We start from the raw sequence: 18,552 nt of genomic DNA on the forward strand, positions 1-18,552 counted from the left end.
TCTCTGTGGGAGCAGCAACTAAAGCTTCAACAGGGGCCTCAGAAGTTACTTCTTGAGCTGCTGTGGTGGTACAGTACTCAACAATATACCCCTGAATCTCACAGCCACCATCATACATAGGCTTGCCCCATGACAGGAAGACTGATGACTTAGTTGTGTCAGTAACTTTGGGGTTTTGTGGTGGTCCAGGCCTGAAGATAGGATCCAGAGCTTTAAAGAAGACAGTGGGAGAGCTTGGCTCACCAACACCAACAACATTCTCAGCTGCTACTCTGAACTCGTAATTATGACTTTCCATGAGTCCAGTGACCTTGAATGTCAAGCCTGTGACTGTCTTCCTGTTGCATCTCGTCCACCTCACACCTTCCTTGTCATGTTTCTCGATGATGTACCCAGTGATAGGACTGCCTCCGTCATCGGAAGGAGCCTCCCAGGTTAATACCATTGAATCCTTCTTAATATCTGAAATCTCTAAGCCCTTGGGTGATCCAGGAGGCACATATGGGTCTTTAATTATGACAGCAGCCGACTCAAGAGGTGCACCCATTCCGAACTGGTTGACTGCATAGACTCTGAAAATGTACTCATTTCCTTCCAGGAGCTTGGTAACCTTCAGGCAAGTATTTTCTACTTTGGGTTCAACAACAGTCCATACCAACCTGCTTGTCTCTCTCCTTTCCACAATATAGTGAGAGATCTTGCTGCCACCATCTTGCAGTGGTGGTTTCCAGGCAAGGCAGCATCTATCTTTAGTGATGCCCTGGACAACAAGCGGCCCTTGTGGTTCCCCAGGTTTATCCAGAACAACCACATTAACCTGTACAGCCTTTTCCCCACCCAGATTATTCAGCAGCAGAGTGTATTGGCCTCCATCTGAAAGTTTAGCCTCCTTCACAGTGATACAAGCCTGTGTGTTTGTGTTCTTAATCTCTCTATGAATAGTGTTGCCCAGCACTTGCTCTCCCTTAATCCACTGGATAGAGGGCAGTGGTTTGCCATGAACATCTGCATCAATCTTGAAGTTTTCTCCAGCATTGACCACAATAGTCTTTGTGTACTCTGGGCTAATGCTAATGCGAGGTGGCTCGATCTCATCCTTGGCAGTGATGGGACCAGTGCTGTAAGAGGGACTGCTAAAAACCCCTGCAGCATTTCTGGCAATGACACGGAACTCGTACTGTTCGTCTTTCACAAGGCTTGTGGCAGTGTATTCTGTTTCAATGACATTAGTGAAGTTAGCCTTCAGCCAGCGGCCCTCTGGCAGCTCCTTCTTCTCTACTACATAGCCAGTGACTTTTGCACCACCATCGTACTCAGGCTTGGTCCAGGTAATGGTCACAGAATCCTTGGTGATTTTGGTGGCCTCAGGGGTACCAGGTGGATCACAAGGATCTCTTGCAATGTGACCCTCAGACACTTTGCTTACTTTGCCTATTCCAACAATGTTTTCAGCGTATACTCTATATTCATATTCCATTCCTGGTTCTAGGCCAGTGGTCTTGAAGGTTTGGTCAGTTATAAGGGACTTGTTCAGTTTCACCCAAAGAATACTATTTCTTTCTTTGCATTCAAGATGGTAGCCCAGGATTGTGCTTCCACCGTCATTCACAGGCTCATTCCATATCACCACCATGCTGTCTTTAGTGGAGGCTGCAATGGAAGGTGTTCCTGGGGGTCCTGGGAGCTTGTATGGGTATTGGGCCACAACACACTCTGAGACCAGAACTGGACCCTTTCCATATCTGTTCTCTGCTGTGATTCTGAACTGATACTCACAGCCAGTCCTCAACCTGCCAGCCTTGATCTTTGTCCTGGCTAAGTTGGGAGACACAACCATCCAGTTAGTGGTCGATGTGTCTCTCTTCTCCACAATGTAGTTGTTTATGGTGCAGCCGCCATCATACTCTGGTGGTTTCCAGGAGATTGTTACACTATCAGCAGTGACTTCCTCCACTTTAACTGGACCACCTGGCCGACCTGGTTTATCAAGAACAACAATGCCAATGTCTGCTGTAGTCTCTCCAGCTGTGTTGCTAAGAGTGATACGGTAGTGGCCAACATCATCTTTAGCAGCCTCCTTAATCTTGAGGTTCAGCATTGTGTCTGTGGCACCAAAGTTCACCCTGGTAGTTCTCTTAAGTGGCTCACCATCTTTCACCCAAGACACAGCAGCTTTGGGACGAGCAATATATGGAACCTCTACTGTGAGATCGTCTCCTGCCTTCACACTGAACGTGTTGAACAGAAGTTTGGCAGCTGGAGAAATTACAAGATCCTTAACAATCACAGGTACCCCGATTTGTCGTGGGTCACTGGTTCCTTTCTCATTTCTTGCTGATACACGGAACATGTATTCTTCACCTGCATTAAGTCCACTTATAGTGGCCTCAGTTTCTTTCACAATCATTGACTGGCTCCACTTATCAACACCTTTGGGCTGGATCTCAACAACATAACAGCCAACTCTGCTGCCTCCATCATGCTCTGGCTTTTCCCAGGACAAGGTGACACTGTTCTTGGTGACATCCTTAAGGGTGACCTTACCTGGTGGCTGTGGTTTCTCAGAAACCTTGACTGATTCACCTGTCTCAATAGGTAAACCAATCCCATATTCATTCTCAGCCAAAACTCTGAAGTAGTAGTTGCATCCTTCCTGGAGCTGTTCAACTGTGAAGGTGGTGTGGTGACAGTTTGCATTAACTGTGGCATATGCTTTCCTTGTCGACTCACGCTTTTCAACAATGTAGTTCTTAATCTTAACTCCTCCATCATTTACGGGAGGATCCCAAATCAGAGAGACAGATTCTTTTGTGACTGCATTAATCTTGAGGTTCTGTGGAGCACTTGGTGTATCAAGAACCCTGACCTGTACTGTAACTGTCTTGGATCCAGAGTTGTTCTCTACAGTGAGATTGTACTTTCCACTATCAAATCTGTTGACATTCTCAATGATTAGTGATGTGTATGATGTAGTGTTCTCGATAGTTGCCCTCTCAACAGGCTCACCATCCTCTTTGGTCCATTTAGCCTCAGGTGCTGGTCTGCCTCTGATGGGCACAAACAGTCTCAGTGAACAACATGCTCTGAGGCTGATAACCTTACGGAGCTCAGCATCCAAGTCAAGCTCAGGCGGGAGGAATCTGTCCTCAGCCTTGGGATTGCCAGGTACCGATGCCGCCTCTCCGATCCCTTCGCTGTTGACCGCTGAGATGTTAATTTTGTACTCCTGGTTCTCCTTCAGGTTGATAATTGTGAATGAGGTGGCAAGGAGACCTTCTTTGGGTGTAACAATAGTCCACTCTTCCTCTTCCTCCTTCTCAGATGGAATGCAGGTCTCCACAATGTAGCCAGTGATATCGGAGCCGCCATCATACACAGGCTTGTTCCAGGCAACAGTAATGGAGGACTTGGTTGTGTCCAGCACTCTGGGGTTGCAAGGAGATCCCGGCTGATACAGTGTATCAGTGGCCTTGTAGAATGGACTTGATGTACTTGGTGCACTCAATCCAGCAGCATTCTCAGCAATGACTCTGAATTCATATTCATGTCCTACAACAAGGTTTGTTACCTTGAACTGCAGCTCCTTGACTTTTTTCTTGTTGCATTTGACCCAGCGGAGACCAATTCTGTCCTTCCTCTCAATGTTGTAGTTTGTGATGGGGCTACCTCCATCACTCCTGGGTGCTTGCCACATTAGAATCATTGAATCTTTAGTGACTGCTGTCACTTCTGGACTCTGTGGAGGATCTGGACGTACGTAAGGATTGTCAGCAATTGTTGGCTCTGAGTCCAGAGGCTCGCCAACTCCATATTTGTTTACTGCCATCACTCTGAAGATGTATTCATTTCCTTTGAGCAATTTAGTCACCTTGTACTGTGTGACCTGCAGATCTGAAGCCACATTAGTCCATGCAAGTCTGCTTGACTCACGCTTCTCAATAACATAACTGTCAATTTTGGCACCACCGTCATCTTCAGGTGGACTCCATGTCATTACACAGTTATCAGCTGTGATATCAGACACTTTAATAGGTCCACCTGGTGGTCCAGGCCTGTCGAGCACTTTTACATTGAATATGTGCTTAGCAAATCCACCAGTGTTAGTGGCAGTCAGAACAAATTCTCCGCCATCTTTTCGGACTGAGTCCTTGTTGATCAGAGTGGTTGTCAGGTCAGTAAATTTAACCTCCAATTTCATTGTGTTCTCAACCTCCTTTCCATTCTTGGTCCAGACCATGGATGGGATTGGTTGACCAGCAATGTCAGCGTCAAGCTTGAAGGTCTCCCCCGCCTTCAGAAGAAAAACATCTTTAAAGATCGCATCAACCATAATACGTGGCTCAACAATGTCATCCTTGCAGGTGATTGGATCTGAAGGCTCAGAGGGCACGCTAACTGCACCAGCTGAGTTTCTGGCCATGACACGGAACTCATAGGAAGCATCCTGTGTCAGACCACTAACAGTGAATGTAGTTTCAATGATGTTAGTGAAGTTGGCTCTGATCCAACGACCATCAGGGAGATCTCTCTTCTCCACTGTGTAGCCTGTAATCTTGAAGCCACCGTCATATTCAGGTTTTGTCCACTGAATAGTGATCACATTCTTATTAACGTAAACAGGAACTGGCTGACCTGGTGGGTCCACAGGGTCAAGGGCTAGCATTGCCTCTGAGGCCTTACTGGGTTTACCGATCCCAGCCATGTTCTCAGCCATGGCACGGAACTCATAGGCAATTCCATCTTCCAGGCCTGTGGATTTGAATATGTTTCCTTTCACTATTCCTTTACTGATCCTCTGCCACACGATGCCGCTTCTCTCCTTCCTCTCAATGTGGTATCCAATAACCTCATTTCCACCATCGGACACAGGCTCATTCCAGCCTACTGTCATTGTGTCCTTAGTGAATGCAATAACCTTAGGAGTGCCAGGAGGCCCAGGAACCTTGAATGGATAAGCAGCCACCACTGCCTCTGAGGTGATGGGAGGTCCAGTGCCATATCGGTTCTTAGCTTTCACTCTAAACTGGTATTCTGATCCAGTGATCAGACGAGTGGCTTTGAACTTGGTGCGAATTATAGTGGAAGACAACTCGATCCAAGTTTGGGTAGTGGTGTCCCTGATCTCAACCACATAGTTGTTGATAGGAACACCACCGTCATTTTCAGGGGTGTCCCATGCAAAAACGCAATAGGTACGAGATATTTCCTCAATTTTAATCGGTCCTTTAGGAGGCCCAGGAACATCATGCACTTTAACAATTATATTGTCTGACACAGAACCAATGATGTTCTTCCCTGTCATAGTGTATGTGCCACTGTCAGCTCTTGTGCATTCATTGATGGTCAAGATTACAGTAGCAGAAGTGGTCTCCACATTGGTTCTCTGGGTGAGCTTCAATGCAGCACCATCCTTCTGCCAGGAAATAGTTGGTCTAGGACGTCCAATGACTGGAATCTCGACCTTTATGTCCTCTCCTGCCTTAGCAATAATAGTCTTCTGGCACACACCACGCAGGTCAAACTCAGGCAGGGAGGTGGACTCCTTGATTACAATGGGCTTGCTGTCACGAGGAGCACTTCTGCCAGACTGGTTGACTGCCATTACACGGAAAACGTATTCCTCATTTTCATTTAGATTCTTTACTGAGTAATCCATGGTCTTGACTGTTGTCACATGGGACCACTGATCAGTTCCCTTCTTCTGAGCCTCAAGTACGTATCCAGTCACTCTGCTGCCACCATCAAACTTTGGCTTGGTCCATGCCAGACTCACTGAATTTTTAGTAATATCAGTAGGGATAATGCTCTCTGGGGGAGTAGGTGCCTGAGATGCACGAATTGGATCTGAAGTTTCAACAGCCTCACCGATGCCATACTCATTCTCAGCACGTACTCTAAAGTAGTATTCACAGCCCTCTCCCAGCTCAGGGATCTTGACTGAAGTGGTTGGGCAATGTGTAATAATAGTAGTGTAAGCCTTACGAGTCGATTCTCTCTTCTCTATTATGTAGTTAGTGATCTTGGCTCCACCATCAATGAGAGGCATCTCCCACTGAAGAGTGATGCTCTCCTTGTCAATTTTGATTGGCTTCAGATTCAGTGGAGGTCCTGGTGTGTCCAGAACTCTTACATTAACAGAGGCACTCTTCTTCCCTGCTGAGTTTTCAAGGGTCAGCTCATATTTGCCCGCATCAATCCGCGAACTGTCAGGGATGAGAAGCATAGTGAATGACTCAGAGCTGTCGATGACGGCACGTGGAACAGGACCACCCTCTTTGGTCCAAGTAACGGCTGGAGCAGGGCGTCCTTTGATTGGCACAAAGAGGCGGATGGAGCAACCAGCCCTGACGACGAGGGTCCTCCTTAGCTCAACATCAAGCTCCAGATCAGGCTCTGCTGCACGCTCCACAATCTCAACCAGCTCCTGGGTCTCACCAGGTTCACCCTGCCCCTCAGCATTTACTGCACTGATTCTGAAGTGGTATTTTGCTCCAGTCTCAAGCCCAGGAACAACAAACTCTGTAATCCTCAGTAGTGAGGATGGCGTGTCCTTGATCCATTCCTCTGTTCCCTCCTTCTTGTGCTCAATCACGTATCCAGTAACTTCAAGTCCACCATCCTCAAGAGGTCTACCCCAGTTAAGACTAGCACTGGTCTTCGTTGTGTCTGTAACTCTTGGGTTGAATGGAGGTCCAGGCACATCTAAACAAAACAAGGGATTATTATAAAGGGATTAATAGTTAATTGGATAAAAAGTCACATCACAAGTTAGGGTTTAATGGTTCTCAAAACTCACGGTTCAGCCTCTATTTGAGTCTTTGGTTCTTAGTTTTTAAAAAAAAAAAGGGGGCCACCGAATGAATGTATTTTAAGGTGACCATATTTAACGAATTCCTGAAGATCCTCCCCCGCCTTTTTCTTCCCAATTGTATCCAGCCAATTACCCCACTCTTCCAAGCCGTCCTGGTCACTGCTCCACCCCCTCTGCCAATCCGGGGAGGGCTGCAGACTACCACATGCCTCCTCCGATACATGTTGCATCACCAGCCACTTCTTTTCACCTGACAGTGAGGAGTTTTGCCAGGGGGATGTAGCACGTGGGAGGATCACGCTATTCTCCCCAGTTCCCCCTCCCTCCTGAACAGGCACCCCGACTGACCAGAGGAGGTGCTAGTGACCAGGACACATACCCACATCTGGCTTTCCACCTGCAGGCACAACCAATTGTGTCTGTAAGGACGCCCAACCAAGCCGGAGACAACATGGGGATTCGAACTGGCGATCCCCGTGTTGGTAGGCAACGGAATAGACTGCTACATCACCCAGATGCCCATTCCTGAAGATTTTTAACTTTCATCATATATAAACAACAAAAATCATGACTAGAGAGAGTCAGGGACACTCATTTTATTATATGATAATGTAATAAGTTTGCAAAAATGTTAAAGGTGACTTGCTAAGACTGCCCATTAACCTTAAAACAATGTTTCATAGAATTCTCTCAAATTGCTTTTTAGAATATTGGCATCTTTGATAATTGATCTTTCTTTATTTCTCTTTTCCATTGAACTGTTATAAAAGGCAATGAATTATTTGCCCGTTTACTTTTCAAATCGCAGACGCCAACATGGTATCTGGTGGTCATAAGTGACAACAGTGCTAACACATCGTTTATCTGCAATTACATATGCAGGCTCGGTTTACTTGGAGAGTTTGACATTTGCCAACATCTGACATTTGACTACTGGGAGTTGGAGCAGAAATAGTGGTTCCATAAACTATTTTCTACAGATTACCCACAGCAAAACCTGAAATCTTCTATAGGCAACAGCCTAGTCAAAATTGTGCACATATATTTTAAATGTAATCACATGCACGCACACACGCACACACACACACACACAAGCAAGCTTCTGTGAATCCCGGATCCATTAAAGGTGTACTGTTCTGCATGGCCTGAGGCTTGCACCGAAGGTATATATGATGTATGTGAACCATTACATCCCACTACTTAGAGGGTAATATTTCTGTTAACCAAGACTTTCTTCATCCACAAAGTATTTTCTCATGATTATAGGACAACTAAGAACATTTGGTTTAAAGTGTGGCAAAGCCACATGGCATGCTCTACTTACAGGCAACAACTTTTGTTCTAACTGGCATAGATGGTTCGCTTGGTTCTCCAAAGCCAGCTATGTTCTCAGCAAGAACACGGAACTCGTATTCTAGGCCCTCAGTGAGACCTTTAACTTCATAGCTGAGCTCGGCAATGGTCTTTTTGGATGCCCTGACCCATCTTGTGGCCTTCCTCTCCTTCTTCTCAACGCAGTAACCTGTGATGTCACTTCCTCCATCCTCAGCCGGTCTCTTCCATGTTACGGTGGCAGAATGCCCACCGACATTCTCAACATCAGGTTTAGATGGTGGGCCAGGAGGACCTTCACACACAGTCAGAACAAAGTACATTCATTAAACTTAAATAAGACTAATCAAGTTTATACATTTAGTACAAAAGATAGTGTTTTAATAACCACAGAGATATGAAACGTTTTGAAAAGTTACATACCAAACCTATCGACCATCTTGACAGGCTCAGAGTGAGATGGCTCACTGGCACCATACTGATTGACAGCAGAGACTCTGAAGATGTACTCGTTACTCTGGATGAGCTTGTTGGCCACGTAGTGACAGTCAATCACCTTCTCTTCCAGTATAGTCCAGAGCAGGCGGCTGGTCTCCCTCTTCTCCAGGGTGTAGTACTTGATTGGGGAGCCTCCATCCTCAGTGGGAGCCGTCCAGGTAAGGGTGACCTTCTCAGAGGAAATACCACTAGACTCAATAGGACCAGGGGCACTAGGCACATCCAGGACCTTCACCTTGACATTCTCCTCCTTCACGCCAAAGGGGTTGCTCGCTGTGATGGTGTAGTCTCCAGAGTCCTTCCTGCTGGCATACTTGACTGATAGGGTGGAAGAGGTGGGGGTGGTCTCGATTTGAACAATGTCAGAGGGTTTGAAGTATTTTCCTCCCTTGGACCAGCATGAGGTTGGTGCAGGCTTGCCTAAAATGCTGGTGGCAGTGATGACAATGGTGTCACCAGCCTTGACAGTCAGACCCTCCTTGACTTGAGCATCAATGGTGATGGTTGGTGCAGCTGTTGGTTACAAGAAGACACGTACAGGATAAAAGACCATACAGTTTGACAGGACACCAAATTGAGTAGCATTGTACTTGTACAGTGATATTATATGATTTTTGGTATGAAAGAGTATTTATGTGTTAATCTCACCATATTCATCTCTGCAGATCAGAGTGTCAGTCTGCTCAGAGGGTGGGCTCAGAGCACCTGCAGCATTCTTGGCCCTAATTCTAAACTCATACTTGCAGCCCTCCTGAAGCTCTTTAACAGTGAAGGCAGGATCTACCACATTGACGTTGTTGGCCTTCACCCAGATCTTGGAAGGCAAGTCGCGCCTCTCAACGATGTACCCAGTTAGCCTGTGGCCGCCATCACACTCCGGCTCCGTCCACTGGAGGGTCACAGTGCTCCTGGTGATACTGATCACATCTGGTCTACCAGGTGCATCTGAATGGACAGCAGCCAGTGTTTTTGGAAAGCAGAATTCCACAAACCTCTCCCTAACTAGTAAGTTAGTTATATATCACACTGAAACTGATAAATCAGCCCAAGGTACATTAATTGAATTTGTACTCTTTAAACAACTCTCTTATTTAATATTCCCAACTTTGCCTATCGAACTCTCATCCTCTTTTGTCCCAAACCTATAGTTAAAATTACATTTTTAATATAACATCCCTAAACTCATCTGTCACTTACCAATGGCATCCAGGGCAACATGCGGGTCAGTAGGAGCACTGGGTTTGCCAATACCAGCCAGGTTGATGGCCATGACTCTAAATTCATACTCCAGGCCCTCGGTCAGCCCTGTAACCTTGTGCTCCTTCATTCTCAGGTCAGTCTGGTTTGACCTTTTCCACAACATACTGTTCCTCTCCTTGAACTCGACATGGTAGCCTGAAGAAAAATAAGGCCCTGGTGAAATCACCTGCCTACATAGATTTTTTTTTCATTTCCACAGCCATCATATTTTCATGTTCCTCAGAAAAGTTTAATGCAGGCACTGACTGAAGCTGACAATGTGACCATACCAGTGATAGGAGACCCTCCAGTCTTCCTGGGGTCAGACCAGGCCAGGTAGGCAGAATCATGGCGCATGCTCGCGATCTGAGGTGGAGCAGGAGCATCAGGTACATCTGCAAAAATGGTAAAATCACAGTCCGATTGCTTTAGAATTCAAAATGGACCTTTGGAGTTTAAAGTACAACCCACGCAACTTTTAGTCACTTACTGAATGGGTGCTTAGCAACAATGGGTTCAGACTTGAGCCCTTCTCCGACACCATACTTGTTCTCAGCACAGACCCTGAAAATGTACTCAGTTCCCTCATGGAGTCCAGTGACCCGCATGGTGTTGGTCTCCACAGAGGAGGAGACTGTCACCCACATATTGGTGATAGAGTCCCTCTTCTCCAGGATGTAATTGGTGATTTCTGACCCACCATCGTCCTTGGGAGCACCCCACTTCAGCGTGGCACCGTCGGCTGTCACATCCTTGAACTTGATGGGATGGACAGGGATGCCAGGTTTGCCCACAACCCTGATAGAGCAGACAGGAGATTGTAACAGTAGTTACATAGTTTTGTTCTGTTGTTTTTTTTCTGCTGTTAATCATAACTGTATCTGATTATAATATCACATTTTCCAGCAACACAACATTTTGCAACTTCTTTATAAGGTGAACTTCATCTACAAGTTGAATATGAGGTCTTTCTGAATAGCCAGAGATTGGATTACAGGCCCTTAATTTCATGACACATTAGCCATAGCTGAAGTCAGTTCACTTTCAGCATCACCAGGTTAAATCCCTGGTTACCTGTTTATCTCCAACTTTTTATTTATCTATTTAAGAGACAATGCAAATAAACAGTTTGATACTGAATTTGAAACAGAAACATTCCATCATCATCTAAGTGACCTCTTCATCTCAACTGACTGCAGGTCAGTTGAGACTGAAGAGGTCACTTTAAACAATACAGTGGCATAACGACCCAAACCAACCATCAGTTTCATATGTAAATATGGGCGTGGCCATTAACTAGAGTTACAATGGCCATGTGTACTATTCACAGAGGATTGGGGAATAGTTGCAGTCACAGCATTGTAAGATGGTGACAGATTAAGATGTCACAATGTGGCATCTTGTAAACGTGTCTTATGTCTTAAAGGGAATACTAAAAGAGCAGTATGTTGTGTTTTATCATTTTGAAGCATTTTATGTGAAGGTGGATTGAGACCAGCCTACCTGATGAAGATGGTAGACTCCTTGGTTCCTGCACTGTTCCTCAGGGTGATGGTGTATTTTGAGGCATCACTTCTCTGACAGTCCCTGATGAGCAAGGTGGTGTTGACAGCTGAAGACTCAGCACAGACTCTGCCTGTGTCTGTTAGATCCTCGTCCTCTCCCTTCTTCCATGAGACCTTAGGTGTAGGCTTACCAATAATTGGGATCTTTAGGCGCACTGTGCTGCCTTCTTTGGCAATGTAGCACATGTTGGGCAGCTCACGCAAGTCACAGGTAGGATGAACTGATAGATGGTAGGAAAAAAAACAAGACAGCATATTTCAACCCTTTTCTTAGTTCTCATCACAGTGCTGGTCTGAAAGAGGGTGTCAACAAAGGGCATCTTTTGTTTCCTGTGTTTATGTATTCATAGCTCAGTTTGAATGTTGCTGACTTCAAGGTCATTTTAAGTACTAACTCCAAACAATGTGGATTGAATTTCCATTTGTGACTACACTGGTCTTTTGAGAATTTTTAAAAAAAATTGACATTTCTGGTTGTTCTTCTGAATGTGGTAAGTAGATAAAAAGCCTCTTACTGATCTGGTCCTTGGCAACCACAGTGAGCTCCTTTGTAGCGCTCTCTCCAGTGTCATTCACTGCTTTGACTCTGTAGTTATACTCTCTACCCTCCACCAGGTCCTTGGCACTGTACTGCATGTTCTTGGACCTCATCAGCTCTTTGTACTTTTCATCACCATTGAGGACCTCCAGGACGTAGCAGATGATGCGGCTTCCTCCATCAGTGAGAGGTTTCTTCCAGCTCAGGGTGCATGAATCTTTGGTGACCAACAGGGTCTTGAAGTCCATAACAGGCCCGGGTTCCTCTGGAAGAGTTAAAAATATGGGTGAACTTTATTCTGTTTACTGACTTTAAAAACTGAGTGATAAATTATCTAACACAATTGACCTTTATTGAATTTATTCAATTTATGCAATGAAAAATGCAATAATTAAGGTCACTGAAAGCTAGCCATAACTTACAAAATGATGTTAATAGCTAAATTGTTAGTTGTATTGTAGATTCATTAGTAAGCCACTAGGCGGCGGGTACTCCCAGCAACTTGTGGTATTTAAACAAATTTGTGAGATTCAAGGAATCTCAGAAAATGGTCACAGAGCCATGACACTGACAGAAAGCCAAGAACAGTCCAATAGCAGCACACCCACCAGATGCTCTGACGGCGTCTGCAGTCTCACAGTTCTCTCCGGCCCCCAACTCGTTGACAGCAGAAACTCTGAAGCAGTAGGATCTGCCGGCCTCTAGGTCTGACACCTTAAAGAAGGTCTTGGCACAGTTGTTGGAGACCATGGTCCAAGCCTTCCTCTCAGCATCCCTCTTTTCCACAATGTAGTGTGTTATGTCATAACCGCCATTAATTAGAGGAGTGTCCCACACAATGGAGGCACTGTCCTTGGACGTCTCCTTCACCATTAGGTTGACTGGTGGCCCAGGAGTGTCTGCAGAGAAAACACAACATAGACATAGTAGGAGGTAATGAAAGGCAATGACTACTTAGTAAGTAAATGTAGGTATGAAAGATAAGCTAAATCAAACCATTTTTAGCTTGTGAACGATTTCAAAAATTCTTATTTACTAAATGACTAAAACAAATGGATGAGTCCTTTACTCACCAAAGACCTTGACAACGATAGTGTACATCTTCATTCCACTGGTACTGTCCAGGTTCAGGATGTATTTGCCAGCATCATATCTGTTGACACTCTCCACCAGCACCAGAGTGTCTGTGTCAGTGGACTTGATGATGATGCCTTGGCGGTCCTTGATGTTAGTGTTCATCTTGGCCCAGGTGACTTTAGGAGTGGGACGACCCTTAATAGTGGCCTGTAGTCTCATGGTAGCTCCGGCACGCAGCTCCAGCACTTCTTTTAGCTCTGCACTCAGCTCAGCCTCTGGAGGAACTACACACACACACACACACACACACACACACACACAAGTTTTGCGGTCAAGTAAGGAATGGGAGTGTTTCTTGTATTTTGCACAATAACAGAGCTGCATCCAATAAAAACCCAGGTAGAATTATTTACTATTTAACATTATTTCTAATAATTAATTTGTACAGCATTCTTATAAAATGTCTGAGTAACCAATTGGAACATACCAATGATGTCTTTAGCGACGTGTTTGCCAGGAACTTCACAGGGCTCGCTGAAGCCAACCTTGTTGACGGCTGTGATGCGGCAGTGGTACTCAGACTTATCAATGAGGTTCTGGATGATATAGTTGGTTTCCTGCAGGTTCTTGGGGACATTGCAACGGATCCAGTCAGTTCCATTGGTCCTCTTGCATTCCACCAGGTAGCCCAGGATGGGGCTGCCTCCATTGTTGGCTGGGGCAGTCCAAGTGAGGCTGATGGTGCTGTGGGTGGTGTCTGTCACACTGGGGTTCAACACTGGTCCAGGAGGACCTGAGGTAGATGACATACAATCATGTTAGATTTAAAACATTTATTCAAGTTTTCTTTCATTGGGACATTTCTGAGAAACAGAAGTTTTCTTTGGTGTGGAACGAGCTTCAGATTTGTTCACTAACTAAAAAAGGCAAGTTTCTGTTTAACTAAGAGGAAAGGACTTTTAAGAACACATCTCATAACTGGATTAACTTTAAAATGATACATTTAAAACACTGGCAGAGAACTCCAGAGATTTTTCAACTCACTGAGGGGATCCTGTGCATAGGCGCCAGCAGATGGTTCACTGGGTTTTCCAGGTCCTGCCCGGTTGACAGCGGTGACTCTAAACTCATACTCTGTTCCCTCAGTGAGGTTGCTGACCTCCAGAGTCCTCTCCAACATGGGCTTTCTGTTCATCTTGGTCCAGTTTATCTCCTTGCTCTCCTTCTTCTCCAGAATGTAACCCAGGATGGTGGATTTACCATCCTCTACTGGCTCCTTCCAGCTCACAGTCATGTGATCCTTAGTGACATTGGTGATCACTGGGGCTTCGCAGCGGCCAGGGACATCTTGGAAGGAGATCAGGGTTTGGTTTTCAGTGACAAGAGTAGCAGATGAAGAAGGTTTACATTCTAGACCCAATATAATTTTCATCCTTTGACCTTGGTCCTTGTTTGAATTCCAGTAAAAATTGCTGCACTAGTAATATTGATTGAGTTTTTTATTTTTGTATTTGAGGTAAACATTTCATTCAATCATTTTATGTTAGCTGGCAGTACTCTTGCTACTCTTGTTGGCCTTTTGGCAGTTTGTTGAATCTAGGGGTATCTTAAGTATTGGTATTCTGCAATGCACAGACTGGACTTACCGAATGGATTCTTGCTGATGACTGGATTGGTGATGAAGGGCTCTCCAACTCCCCAAGTATTCTCAGCCCGAATACGGAACTGGTATTCCCGACCATCGATCAGCTTCTCCACATTTAACTCATGGACATCACCCTTGATCTTAGATGCGACCTGGGCCCAGTTGGCTCTGCTGGTCTCACGCTTGTCTATGATGTAGTTGGTGATGGCTGCACCACCGTCCTTCACTGGAGGCTCCCAGGCCACCTTGATATTGGTGGCAAACACTTCAATGTATTTGACATTGGTAGGGGGGCCAGGGATATCTGAGGAGGAGAAATGTATTATGGGAGTTCAGGGGTGTATTGCAATAATTTCTAATGAGATTTAAAATCAAATGGATTTAGCCTGGGGGGGATTATGTGTGTGTGTGTGTGTGTGTGTGTGTGTGTGTGTGTGTGTGTGTGTGTGTGTGTGTGTGTGTCCGCAGCTAAACTCGCAAACTACTGGACCTATCAGCCTAAAATATTTTGTACACAGTTATGACTGTATGATCAAGAACCGCTCATGGTTGCGGTGGTTCAAAACCTTTGAAAAACGTTTGTTCTCGCTACCGCCGCTCCCTCTCCTCACTCACTCTCTAGCTCGCTTGATCAACACTGCTCCCCGTCGCCACCCGCTCTGAGTCAACCGTGCGCATGCGCGACTCACATCTGCGGCTGAGCCAGATCGGGCAGTGGCCGTGTCAAAGCCAAAACATTATGTATTCGGGTATGAGTCTTGAAAGTAAACGAGACGTCGATTGTATTTCTCAAGTCAGCAAATCCTTCCCTGCTGATCTCAGCACAGCAGAACTGAAGGAACACTGGGTGATCCGACAACAACCCACCGTATTCACTTCGCCCCCACAAGGAAGTGCCATAGTCTCCCATGTTAAAACTCGGCTCTAACAATATCAAGAGTAGGCCTAATCAGTCCCGGCTGGGAATCATCTCGGTAGCTACAATAAAACAGTCCCGTGGCTGAGCTATGTTTTCTCGCCGTTGTTTTATGAATGAAAGTCAGTCAGCACAGCAGCCCTTCACCTTGATTCATTTTACATCATGAAAACCACGACGGTTAAGCACATCTGAAGTCCTTTAATAAGGGCTTTGAAATGATGATGGCTGATCTCTGTCATTTCATGTCAGACTTGCTCGCTTTCGTGCGAGGATCCTCCCAGGAGACTGCACATCCACAGACTGACAGGCAAAACGTTTTTATTAGGTAGATTTTTTTAGCTTGAGTGCTGCATATTAACCCCCCCCCCCCCCATATTTCCTGTTCAATTGAATTGGGCGCTGGCACCTGTCTTATAATGATAGGAAAACACTGGTTTTTCTGTCCTTGTGTAGGAGTATTTCCCTTCTCCCGATAGGTGAAGAAAATGTTTTTCACCAAGTTCGAACACCAGAGAAGGGGAGATACAAACACCTGGCAGAGAGCTGCACTTTACTGAGTGCACTCCTCTAGTAATGTAATATGAATATGTAGCTAGGATTAGATAGATAGATAGATGGATAGATAGATAGTTTCTGTAAATGTTATGATGTGAACTATTAGCAATTTGTATCTGTGTGTTTAACATGAAAACAGAATTACTGATTATTAAGATAAAAAAAACCTCCAAAATACCAGAAAAACTGTTGAAAAAAATACATCCAAACCATAGATAGGACAACTCACCCAGAACCTTGAGGCTAATCTCTGCAGTCTTGGATCCACTAGCATTCTCAGCCAAGATGGTGTAGGTTCCAGTGTGTTCCTTGGTCACTCCAGTCATCTCCAGTTGGAAGTGGTGTCTCTGATGAGTGATGATGTGGCCTGCAGCAGATCTCAGGCTGTCATCTCCTCTCTTCCAGGTCACCTTAGGCATGGGTTTACCAAACACCTCAGCCTCCAGGAGGACCGTGGCACCAGCCTTCACCGTTAGACCCTTCTGCATCTTGGCATCGAGCTCTAGTCTTGGTGGAACTGTAGTGAGTTAAGAGGCGATGGTTAAGAGTTGTGATTATCCCTGCCAGGCGGTAAGTCTGAGGGGTTGTGTGTGTGTGTGTGTGTGTGCGCGCGCACACACAATAGTCTCATATCAGATTGACATTCTTTTGACACTCATGGTCTGTCTGCTTTTGGAATGTTACATTATGTCCTTAGTATTTTTCCAGTATTCCTTGCATATGCTAACTTACTTGACAAACAGTGAAACTAGATAATCAGTCAGCTAGCCATATTAGCCTAATAAACTAGATGATTAGTCAGCTAGCCATATTAGCCTAATAAACTAGATGATTAGTCAGCTAGCCATATTAGCCTAATAAACTAGATGATTAGTCAGCTAGCCATATTAGCCTAATAAACTAGATAATCAGTCAGCTAGCCATATTAGCCTAATAAACTAGATGATTAGTCAGCTAGCCATATTAGCCTAATAAACTAGATAATCAGTCAGCTAGCCATATCAGCCTAATAAACTAGATGATTAGTCAGCTAGCCATATCAGCCAAATGAAAGGCAGATTAAAAACAATACCGTTCTCTGCACAGACGAGGACAGGATCTGTGGGTTCGGAGGCTTTGCTCATGTTAACAGCGGTTTTGGCAATGACTCTGAATTGGTACTGCAGGTCTCTCTCCAGGCCAGTCACTGTGTACTCCTCTCTGGGGCAGTTCTGGCTGCTGGTGTTACACCGCACCCAGGTATCTCCTGGCAACCTCAAGGCCTCCACATAGTAACCAATAATCTTGCTGCCACCATCGTTCTTTGGACGGGTCCAGACCAGAGTAACCGAGTTCTTGGTAACGTCCAGGATGTCTGGTTTGCCTGGTGTGTCTGTGAAGGAATGAAGGGGGAAAAAAAAGAAAAATCAAGAGTCATCTAGAAAAATTATACACTTTTATCATTTTTTCCCCCCAATTGTACTTGGCCAATTACCCCACTCTTCTGAGCCGTCCCGGTCTCTGCTCCACCCCCTCTGCTGATCCGGGGAGGGCTGCAGACTACCACATGCCTCCTCCCATACATGTGGAGTCGCCAGCCACTTCTTTTCACCTGACAGTGAGGAGTTTCACCAGGGGGACGTAGCACGTGGGAGGATCATGCTATTCCCCCCAGTTCCCCCTCCCCCCCGAACAGGCACCCCGACCGACCATAGGAGGCGCTAGTGAAGTGACAAGGACACATACCCACAGCCGGCTTCCCACCCGCAGACACGGCCAATTGTGTCTGTAGGGACGCCCGACCAAGCCGGAGGCAACAAAGGGGGGATTCGACCTGGCGAGCCCCATGTAGGTAGGCCACAGAATAGACCACTACGCTACCCGGACATACACATCATCATTTGAATAATGCCATTGTAAGGTATGCATTCCTCAATTGATCAATGTCAAATTAGTTCTGTCGCGTAGTGAGTCTACATGTAGGGAATGTTCACATTTGATAAAAATCAGAGTTCATGGTGGGATAGGCTCCAGCATCCCCACCACCCTGAGAGTAGGATAAGCAGTTTGGATAATGGATGGATGGATGTTTAACCCTTACTGTTGTCTTCGGGTCAAAATGACCCATAACGGTGTTGAACAGCAGAGAAAAGACTTAAATTATCTTTTTTCAACCTGAAATGTGATGACTTTTCCTACAGTGACCCCAACATTAGAAGCAGTGAAACGTTGCTTTTGTTCATATTTCCATGAAAGCTGTACACCACTAGGGTACTAAGATTGTCTCAGGGTCATGTTGGACCCTAAGACATGTGTGGGTCATGTGACCCTATAAAAACAATGGGTGTCCAGTGATTACATGCAGTCTTTCTGCACCGTGGAGAGGGAAAACCC

The 18,552-nt window shown here is 45.5% G+C and overlaps 1 protein-coding gene across 1 annotated transcript in view; it reads right to left on the reverse strand.

Annotated features, from left to right (window-relative positions):
* The window catches only part of LOC130120436 (titin-like), a 236,549-nt gene that overhangs the window by 45,149 nt on the left and 172,848 nt on the right, over positions 1 to 18,552 (reverse strand). The window contains 16 exon segments of the mRNA XM_056288972.1: positions 59 to 6,702; positions 8,136 to 8,438; positions 8,567 to 9,154; positions 9,290 to 9,586; positions 9,839 to 10,036; positions 10,171 to 10,275; positions 10,371 to 10,678; positions 11,384 to 11,666; positions 11,961 to 12,248; positions 12,592 to 12,882; positions 13,057 to 13,344; positions 13,548 to 13,853; positions 14,105 to 14,407; positions 14,707 to 15,009; positions 16,409 to 16,696; positions 17,252 to 17,551. Coding sequence (XP_056144947.1) covers positions 59 to 6,702; positions 8,136 to 8,438; positions 8,567 to 9,154; positions 9,290 to 9,586; positions 9,839 to 10,036; positions 10,171 to 10,275; positions 10,371 to 10,678; positions 11,384 to 11,666; positions 11,961 to 12,248; positions 12,592 to 12,882; positions 13,057 to 13,344; positions 13,548 to 13,853; positions 14,105 to 14,407; positions 14,707 to 15,009; positions 16,409 to 16,696; positions 17,252 to 17,551 — 11,093 coding nt within the window.

The sequence above is a fragment of the Lampris incognitus genome, chromosome 11, assembly GCF_029633865.1.
Source record: "Lampris incognitus isolate fLamInc1 chromosome 11, fLamInc1.hap2, whole genome shotgun sequence".
Classification (NCBI taxonomy): domain Eukaryota; kingdom Metazoa; phylum Chordata; class Actinopteri; order Lampriformes; family Lampridae; genus Lampris; species Lampris incognitus.